Here is a 10,365-nt window from a genome sequence, read left to right on the forward strand (position 1 = left end):
TCCATCAAAGGAACAAGCGCAACAGGCGACTACCGTCAGAAAGTCCCGAACCACGCAGACGACAGTAACGAGAAACTCGCAGACGCTACTTCTGTATTCAACGCTGCCTGCTAAGCCTAGTTCCCGCACCGGCTTTGCGCAGTGCTCACACTAAGGCGAGGATTAGCGAGCACAAAAGGAGTGGTGCTTTCTGTGGCCAACCGCAAGGGGATAAGGCGAGTTTCAGCTGGCATCTCGATACTCTGAAAGTTGTGCGAGATCACGGAGGCTTTAGTCGGGAATCCTCACGAGGGAATAGCGCAAGCTACGAGCTAGCAGACGATCTTCTCTCGCCGGCGATGGATGCAAGGCGCCAATGAGACGCTAAGAACCGAATCACGTGACTGCAGTACCGTTAGGAAGGCGAGAAGTGGGTGTAAGCGGTGATCGAACTGGAGAAGTGATGAGAGAAAGGCAAGGGGAGGTTATGTTGCGAGAAGATGGCTCTTCTGCCTAGTTGCGCACCGAGTGCAAGACCCCCAGTAGCCGCCAGCTTGCGGTTGGAGCAGGAGGAGCGGAGCTTGCCTCGTGAGTTTATACGTAGAGCAAAGACATAAACAACGAGCTTTCACGTCACCTACGCGTGCTAGTCGTCACAGCATTTGTGCGCGGCGGACGTTTCTCCTAAACACGCGTTGGAGAAACAATTGCATCATATGGGCCAATAACTTTACATCAGGTGACATCTTCATCAAGTAAGTAACCTTGCCAATTTGTGCAAATTTGGCAAACCTGAATTCCGAATTGCTATCAATATATTTCACGTTCGAAATGTTTACTCTTGTCATTTTTATTCGCTGAGACTTGGTCATACATCCATAGATTGCCGTCATGGCAACAACGAAAGCTTTTGCAATGCGGGGCGGGGGGGGGGGGGGCAGCCATCACTTATTTACGCTCAATTTTGTTCTTTGCTTTTAGGGAGTGACTGAGTACGAGACGTGGACAGAGAAGACAAACTGACGCATTCCTCAGCGCGGGTCCAAAATGCCCAGCGCTGCGCTCAGGCCATACGTAAGTAGATGCGACCATATAGCAACACTTGGGATTTGGTCTAATGGAGTTTGTCATTCCTAATATGTTGACTGTTAAATGACACAAACGATTTTCATATCTGCTGAAAGAATATCTTGTTACGAGGCAGACCTCTGGGCGGACGGACCTTTTCGAACATTGCACCTGCAACAATATCTCGAAGTAACGCCCTAATTACCATCGGTTGCTACGCCGCAGCGGAGTCACAGCCGCCGAAGCCGCCCCAATTGCAATAGGCTCGGACGATTAGCGTAAAAATGAAAGTGTAAGAACCACCGCATGCATACCTATACCATATTTTTACGAATTACAGGTGACCCAGATCCAGATAAAGATCCAGAATTCAAGTTTGATGTCCTATTCGCTCTGAAGGGGTACACTTCGACTACGAGCCGGCCGTTGCGTAGAGGTGTGCATGAATCACTACACGAGGTTCTTTGGCGTGCTAACGCGGATAGCGCGCACGGCAAAGACTACAATATTTGCTTATGCAAATATCGACTCCATCGCAAATGAGATGTGCACGCTCAGAGCTTCTGAGTACCATGTGTGCCCTGATAGCACACGCTTTGAGCAATGGATTTACACTCGCACTATTTTCAACCCCTCTGCTTTTAAAGGGATTAATACGTCACACCAAAGTTGCGTTCAGAGAACCATTTTGTGCATTGCGCTTCTGCAAAAAAGTACAGCTTCTACCACAACCAACGTTTACACACTCACCATTGTGCAATGCAGCTGTACGCACCAGAGAGGCCGGTTCTGCAGGATTAACAAAGCGTTCACAAAGGATTCAGGTCACTCCGGAATGTCTAGGCCGTACTCGGAGTCATCGGATGTCAATTCCCGCTAACGTTGTACGACATTTGTAGACGGCCGCGGAGGGCGGTTTTCTGATGGAGGCGAAAAGCGCAGACGCCAGTGTGTTAGATATTTCGGCGCACGTTAAAGACCCCAGGTGGTCAAACTTAATCTTGAGCCCTACACTCCGGCGTGCCTCATCGCCTGTGCAGCGTCGGCGTGTTAAATCCCATAATCAATCAATCAGAACGTTTGTAGGGACACTCAGGGATGATAATTGTCGCGACAAGTTTTCCGTTTTTAACACCGAAGTGTTTTATTCCGGGATTCCCGAATATTTCACTTACATCATATCCGCCGCGAAAGTGACGCCATTACATTGAAGCAAGCGGCCTGTAAAGGGTGCACCTCTGCACACAGGGTCTTCTTGCGGGGAAGTGGCCTTTAAAACTAAAGAGTACGTTGTACTTCGGGTTCTTCGTTTTCGGATTTTACATTTTATCAAGAAAGTGTTTTATGCAGGAATACACAAAGATTTCACTGACGTCATACTCGTCACGGAAATGACGCCAGCACACCTTTGCCGAAGCGACCCGCCAGCAGGACGTCGCTCGCCAAGCGTGCCCACAAGACAGCCGCCGACCCACAAATCATGCTCAGCTGCAGATTTCGCTGCCCATTTCACTTTCGTGTTTTACCGATTCCTATAACCGAGGAATCAACCACATTTCTTTTCAAGACACGCTTTGTGGGGCCGCGGATTAATGGAGCTCCTACGTAATCTCGCCTTTTTCCCGAACAGATCTTCTGCTTGGCCATTGCGGCCGCAACGCTTTGGTGGCCGTCTTCAGTTCGCTGCGACGAGCAGCGGGATGGAAGCCCCAGGACGAAGCTCGACTACTGCGTGGTCGGCGCAGGACCGGCGGGCTTGCAGATGGCTTACTACCTGAAAAAGGCCGGCAGGGACTACATGGTCTTCGAAAAGAGCAACATGACAGGTACGTACATGCGCGCATAAGCAGTGCTTCGCGGTGTTGTCAGCTGGGTCGGCCCAGAGAGAACTTTAGTTGCTTGTGCTAATACCCTGTGTTCGCAGATGTATATACTTGATGTTATCCGTATTGCATGTCTAGCGCTCAGCCAGGACATGCCCTTTTTAGGCACCTCTTTTAGACTTGGAACTTGACTGTTTAAAGGGACCCTGCAACACTTCTTTCCACTTTTTTTTGAAATCCTAAATGCTTGCAGAAAGCCGTAACCCAACACACTCAGTACTTAGGTTAGGGGGTCTCAGCCAAAAATTACTACCCTATGCCCGTCAGATAACTTGTAAACTCGCTCAAAAGATTTTTCTCTCTTTCCCGGTCTTGACGTTCTTCGACGGCTCGAATCACTTCACTGAGGCCATGTAGCGGCTGTTAGCCGGTTGTCCTTCAGTTGCAGCAATGAACGCTTTTCGATAGCAACTTGAAAAAAAAAAACAAAAGCCACAAAAACAAAACAGAAATGGAAGACGTATCTGGGGCGACGAGAAAATCACGCAGTGCCGCTCCGTGCTGGCGATGACTATAGCTTTCTCAGTGGATCCAGACGCGAAGGAAAGAGTGAAAGCGCACATTGAAAGTGTTGCAGGGTCCCTTTAACGAACAGAAAGGTTGCGCGTAGCAATATTAATGATACTGGTCGCAATGAGAGTAATGGTAATCTCAGCGCCTGTGACGTATGCGCCTATTCTTAGGGATAACACGTGATTAAAACTTGGCAGAAAAATAATTTGAAACGGAGTATACACTGAACGCGGCTTCATTGACGATTGTAGATTCTGGTATCTGTGACATCTAAGAGAGATCGACTGGCGTTGATGCGTGCAGGGCACTTCTTCAGCGTCTACCCGAGGCACCGGCGACTCATCAGCATCAACAAGCGGCACACGGGTCGGCAGAATGCGGAGTACAACCTCAGGCACGACTGGAACTCGCTCATCAGCGACCAGCCATCGCTCCTCTTCAAGCATTTCTCGTCCGACTACTTCCCGCACGTGAGCCTCGCCACCACGACTACCTGTCTATCCCTTGTTCTCCGGTTTTTGAGGAGGACTTTCAAGGGGTTTCTGGGTGCGGCAACTAGGGGTGCTTGGGACCCCTCTTTAAATTCAGAATATGCCGGCCCTTGGAGGTGCGATTAACCGCAGTTAGCCATTGAACTGTACATGTCCATGGAACATCCATTGGGCATAGGGTGACGGACATTTCGGGTATCCGCGAAAATACGGGCGTCAGTGGGATGATCCAATGCAAAGGAATTGCTCATGATAGGAACGTCCGACGGACGTCCGACCCGGACTTTCCCACATACCGAGGACATGTAAAATAGGACGTGTAAAATTAGTTGCGTATGCAAGGGTTAAGTAAAAAAATTAGGTAAATATTGACCGAAACAAATAAAAATTAGGTCGTTGTCGGCAGTAACGTACAGCGAATCGGCTGGCGTTGGTTTTAAAAAAAGAACTGACACTCTGACGCTAAGGTACAAGCTCACGAACTTCAAAAAAAAGGGCGAATGGGGAAAAGTCGCCGCCGCCGCAGCTCAACTTTCGCACGTCGGCCCCGCTGGCCGCCGAACAAGTAGAAACAAGTCGGAGGGCCCCCGCCAGGGGGAGCAACAGCAACGTTGCGGGAGCAAAAGGTGCTGTTAGTCTTTCCGTTGGTCCCGTTCGCGTCGAGGGTCCAACGTTTGGTCACTTCATTTTGCACACGGTCCTAATCTTAGCGCGTTTCGTATTTAAAGGAGTAAATGTTCTTGGCAAGGCGTAAATGCTGAAGTTCGTCTTATTTTCGCCCATTTTGGTTAAGAGTGCAGAACCACACCCATACGTGTCCATACGGCTATACCGACCTGGTTTAGAGCTGCAATGACTTGTTAGCTCGTGTCACAGTCGCGTTGTCAATGTCCCCGTTTTAGTGAACATGGGGAAGGGCTTTTTGCAGTGCTAGCTAGAGGTATTCTAATGCAGGATAAAACTTTTGCCAAGCTAAATGAAAAATGGCGTGATAAAAGTGAAGAAGTTCTTTCTAGTCGGTTTTCGAAAGCAGAGTTCAAGTCCCAGGGCATCGAGCCAGATTAAGTCACCTGAAATGACGAGCCCAATGATACGACTTTCATTGCTGCATCCCTTCCTATGGTCAGGCCGACGTCATGGTCAAGTACCTGGACGAGTACCGGAGGAAGCTGGACCTTCGCGTCCAGTTCGACACGGAGGTCCGCAACGTCCGCCGACTGACGAAGGCCACGCCGACGGGGCACAACTTCGAGCTGGCCGACCAGCGGGGCGACGGCTACCTCTGCAAATACCTACTCCTGGCCAACGGCATGTCCCGGCCAAACGAGCCGTACTTCGAGGGCCGCGATCTGACCGTGGGATACGAGAACGTCTCCACGGACGAGGCCGACTTCGAAGCCAAGACGGTGCTTATCCTGGGAGGCGGCAACTCGGCCTTCGAGACGGCCAACCACGTGGCGGCAGCCGCCAACTACGTCCACCTGCTGGCCAGCTCGCCGCCGCGATTCGCTTGGAGCACCCACTACGTCGGCGACCTAAGGTAATGTCACCCATTGTGTACGTATCGCGCGGGTCAGGCCCTCGTTATGACAAAATATCGCTTCATTAGAAGTGTATCATGGCCGCCGCTGAACTGTAGAGAATATCATACCGGATTTTGAGAAGTTTTGCTTATAACAAAACCTTTCGTAAGTCTGCTGTAGGTCGTGTCACGCACAGGTGTGAGCAGGCCAAAGAACTAGACAAAGTTCTGGGGTATCACCAACAATAACAAAATCAAAGATAACAAAATCAAAGCTTTGGGGGCGACAGCTTTCTTCTGGCTGGTGTGCCTTGCACGTGTAGGATGGTTGGCTGTTGATTTGTTGGATCAGGAGGTGTTAGCATGGCGAGATGCACCGGCAATTGCTCCGCCCGAGCGCTACCTAACGAGTCATCAACATAGCCACTTCGCCATTTCTATCTCCACAAGGAAGCTAAGAAGAAGGCGGACACCTCGAATGCCCCCTTGGGAAGACGGTGGGGTTCACGGCGGCGTGCGGGACTGCCAACTTTCACATTACTGAGAGCGGTGAAACCAAAACTTTGTCTGGGAAATAGAGGAAAATGCAGTGCAGATGACTAGCGGTGCATCGGTATACCGCTTCCTTGCAAGCGATTATACTCGTAGTAGGTAGGATTGCCGCGGCTTTTGAAAGCGTGCCTTTCCTGCCTATACATACAAACACCCAGGGCGGTGAACAACGAGATCCTGGACCACTACCAGCTCAAGTCGCTGGACGGCATCCTGGAGGCCAACCTGAACATCCTCCGGCTGGTGCGCACCCCGTCGGGCAGGCTGGCCCTGCACCTGCGCAACGACAGCTCCAGCACCTACGCGCCGCCCGAGGAAGAGTACGACGTCGTGGTGCGCTGCCTGGGCTTCACATACGACGACCGCATGTTCGCGCCGTGAGTGCGTGTTCTTCGTCGCTTGTGCGCCGTTCCCGAACCAGTCGAGGCAAAGCATTTTTTAACGCACAAGCATACAGTAATCCCTCGTTAACTCGAAGTCGTTAATTCCCCTGAAAATTTCGAGATGAACGGAGTTTCGATTTAAGCGAAATGCCGAAAATTTGTGCCCAGCTCGCTAAAATAAGAGCTAATGCTGGTAACAAAAGCGCCACTGCCCAGGGGCGTTTTCATAATGAAGGCAAAAAAGTTCGCAGGAAAAACGAATTTTTATGACTGCGGAAGAAAGGATCCGCGTGACGCTCGCCTGTTTCGCGTTCGCTTTTGGTCCCAGGAAAGGGCTCTCGAGCTGCTCAATGCATACAGTAAATTGTTGGTCCCCATGGCTACGTTATATCTTGTTCCGACGGAGGCGCAGCATCTGTGCTGTGTTGTTTCTGTCGTGGTAGGCACTTATCGAGGCTCCTCTTCGTCCTCGTGATCAGCTGCATCGTCCACAGCTCTCTCAATGATGTAGGCGTCCGACAGAATTCCGAAGCCGGGAACATTGGCCTGCAGCGTAAATTTGCCGTTTATGACCGCGTTCGGCGTGTAGGGGAGCTAGCGTAAGAACAGAGACCTTGTCAGGTGTATGTAGCGGACTTTGCCTGGTCCACTTTCCGCCAACATTTCGGGATATCCGTCGTCCCCTCAAAAATGTTTCGAGATAAAGGGGGGCAAATCAATGGCGCCCATGGGAGGTAAGTGCACGGTGCAAAGAAGGTCCGACTTAACAGACATTTCGAGATATCCGAGTTCGAGTTAACGAGGGATTACTGTATTTACATGCGGAATCAACGAGGAAGTCCGTCTGTCCGACTTCAATGCTTTGACGTGTCACATTCGCAGAAAAAGAGAATGCTATTATTTAAAAGGTCCTATGTCCTTCGTGCACTATTCAGATAAGACCAGATACATTTACCCGGAAAAATGTCTTCTCAGCAGTACGTTTGCGTAGTATCGAGCCCAACTTAAGCATGGGCTCGGTCCATAATTCTCCATAACAATACTTGGGGTATTGAAGAAGTAGAAGGTACTAAGGCCCTCTTAGTTTAACGCCAGACTCCTTATATTGCCTCGGAAAAATACCTTACCAGCGATGCATTTGTGCATAGCAGTCAAGTCAACTTCTTAAAACAATGCCCGGGCTAGTGAAAGAGACAAACATGATAGAGAATTATGGTGTTAACATAGAATGTCTAATAGAAGCTGCCCCACCACTGGCCCTTGCAATACTACATGGTACATCTCAGCTTGTTGACACTACAAATGTTCAGGATGGTCTACAACATCTCTGCCCCAGGTGTACGAAGCCAGAGCGCGACGCTGACCGGAAGAGGAAATTTCCGCTCATCAAGCGGGACTACGAATCGGCCAGCGTACCGGACATGTACTTCGTCGGCTCTACGGCACATTCCCTCGACTTCAGGGAAGCAGCCGGAGGCTTCATCCACGGCTTCCGTTACACAGGTGTGCAGAAACGCATGCGACTGCACACGTCTGCCTTCCTGTGGGCTTCCCCAACCTTTTTTAACAGTGGAGCTGTTCTAGGTCGAGCCTTTTCGTCCGTCTGCTGAAGGTCGTGCGTCACGCACGGGTGTGAGAAGGTACCCTCACAGGTGGCTTGGCAGAAACCGGTTCCCAGACTGACTACAGAGGGCGCAGTGGTCTTGCAGGAGCGTTTTTTTTTCTGTCTCTAGAAGAGGGAGAGATCCCCCGCCGCCGAGGTTTAGCTGCCTATTCGTTTGGGTGAACCGCAAAATTTGCGGGGCGACGGCGCTACCATTCTTGTGCGAGCGCCCGTTGACCTTAGAGGAGACACAAGAAAACAACAGCTCCGATGTTTCAAAAGACTTCGCACTGGGTGGAACTGGGCGCAACTTTTATTTCTGCGGTATTTCCTTTCGGAAGATAGGTTACTACTGGGTGCAGTCACGCTACCCTCGGGCACAAGTTAAGAACGTCAATAGCTCATTTAACGTTAGCTCCGCCGAGGCGACGTACCCGTGTCGTCAACGCGCGCGCGTTTTGAAAGGAGACTGCGCCTAATGTGCGACATCGTCTTTTTTTTAAAGCAAAGCTTTCTACATCTACAAGCCAATCATTCTTTCGTGGCGTGCGGGACAAGAAACTCCGAACGCGGATGGGGAGGGGGAGGGCGGTTTTCGCTCCGGAGCATAGTGTAGATGGTGCGGCGATAGGGCGCTATTACCCAGCGTTCACCGCGCGCAGCTGCCTGCTCGCACCGGCGGGCGCGTTGGAGGGACGGCTTTGTCGTCAGCTTTCAGTTGCTTTTGACCTGTTCTGGCGTGCTTCGCGTCCATTGCGCGCTTTCCTCGCACGGCTTGATTAACTTCCTCGACAGCACCTCCTGGGTAACCCGCACCCGACGGGAATTAAGTGGTCGTACGGCAAAGATACGTTAAGCATTGGTTTGCAGGGCGGGAAAACAAAATTTAGAGACCAAATACAGACATCTGGCGCTCGAGAAAACGCTACCTTTTGCGCAATGCTTGCCACGATTGGGACTCCGTTTCTAAGTGGTGATACCAGTTCAGTTGTGTTTTAACAGGTATTACAAAAGGCAAAATGAGCAACTGGATCTGATAAATAGCAATTATAAAAGTCCCCTCAGATTTCTCGCCAATTCCTAAACTTACTAAAGTAACTAGTTAGTTTTGATCTGTACAAATGAGAATCACTAAGCTCACATGCCGAATTGTTTCGGTGTCTGCGCTTGTGTCGCGCGGTGGTGTCGCCCGAGCTAGCAGATCAGATGGCTAGGTTCCGCTGTCTCACCCTTCGAAAGATGCTCCTCTCCGTTTTTCTGCCGACGCGCGGCCTGGTTACAGCGGCGGCGGGGTCCGCCGCTCTAGCTCGGCCGTGGCCGACGCTCCTGCGTTCGGGACGCCGTCCCCGAGAACTCAAGGTAACGGCTGGCAGAATCTCTGTTTCGCTCTTTGTAGAGCCACGTGTGTGAATTCAAGTGACGTCGCATGGGCAATAGTTGTAGGTGTCGTTTAAAGCTTGCTTTCCAATCACCTTCACAGCGTGGATTGGAGCCAATTTTTTTCTCATACTTTTTGTCGTCGCTTCAGTGGTTTATAAGCAGATTAAGTCTGATAGGTCACGGCAACGACTCGCGTCACGTTCAAAATGCTAGAAGTAACGCGCTCTTGCGCCGCACAGTGATAAGGCGCAAGGACAACTTCTGTTGTCGTTCTTAGTTAGCCAATCGCCTATAGCTAAGCTACAGCCAGAGTCCTTCAATGCCTTTCTGGTCATGAAACTTCGCCGTCACGCTATGGGAGAGCTTCTTACGCTGCCGCGCCGCGGCGCTGGTGTTGAGCGGAGGGCAGCCGGGGGCGTGGTCAGAGCGCGTTTGGAAGGGAACGGACCACGGAGTAAGATAAAACAGACGCTCGCCGCCTCATCAGCAGTGAGCTTTCGCTTTATGTGTCGTGGGCCGCTCAAATGGACTTCTCATTTTGTGAGTGGCGAAAAAATTCGGTGCGAACTGGCATTCTGCTACTGCGTTCCTGCCTGCCGGTCTGGCCACAGAGCAGCGGCGGCCGCCCGATGCCCTCCGATCTGCGGTGGCGCCCCTCGCAGTAGCCTTTGTCCCCGTACGAAACTTGGCCGGGAGTTTCATGACCAGAGAAGCATTGAAGACTACAGCTGAGAGCGAGTGGACCCTCTCGAGGTCACTCGCTGATGTACACAGTCGATGATCATAGGAGCAGCATACTACTGCACGGGCCAGAGGAGGAGGACAAGCGTGTGTGCTGTCGCATGCTTCGCAGCCCGGGCCCTGCACCGCCTGTTGGAGTGGAAGAACCACGGGGTACCCTGGCCCAGCAGGCGGCTTCCGCTCGCCCAGCTGCTGGACACCATCCTGGGGCGAGTCAACGAGGCTTCGGGCATATACCAGATGCACCACA

The 10,365-nt window shown here is 51.3% G+C and overlaps 1 protein-coding gene across 1 annotated transcript in view; it reads left to right on the forward strand.

Annotated features, from left to right (window-relative positions):
- Positions 1–957: 957 nt before the first annotated feature.
- Positions 958–10,365, forward strand: part of LOC144138119 (FAD-dependent oxidoreductase domain-containing protein 2-like) — a gene marked incomplete in the record, with an annotated part of 14,837 nt that continues 5,429 nt past the window's right edge. The window contains 7 exon segments of the mRNA XM_077670231.1: positions 958–1,053; positions 2,678–2,873; positions 3,747–3,913; positions 5,062–5,474; positions 6,167–6,385; positions 7,728–7,894; positions 10,228–10,365. Coding sequence (XP_077526357.1) covers positions 1,027–1,053; positions 2,678–2,873; positions 3,747–3,913; positions 5,062–5,474; positions 6,167–6,385; positions 7,728–7,894; positions 10,228–10,365 — 1,327 coding nt within the window.

Source organism: Haemaphysalis longicornis, unplaced genomic scaffold (genome assembly GCF_048455015.1).
Source record: "Haemaphysalis longicornis isolate Haplotype H1 unplaced genomic scaffold, Haemaphysalis longicornis Haplotype H1 scaffold_5, whole genome shotgun sequence".
Classification (NCBI taxonomy): Eukaryota; Metazoa; Arthropoda; class Arachnida; order Ixodida; family Ixodidae; genus Haemaphysalis; species Haemaphysalis longicornis.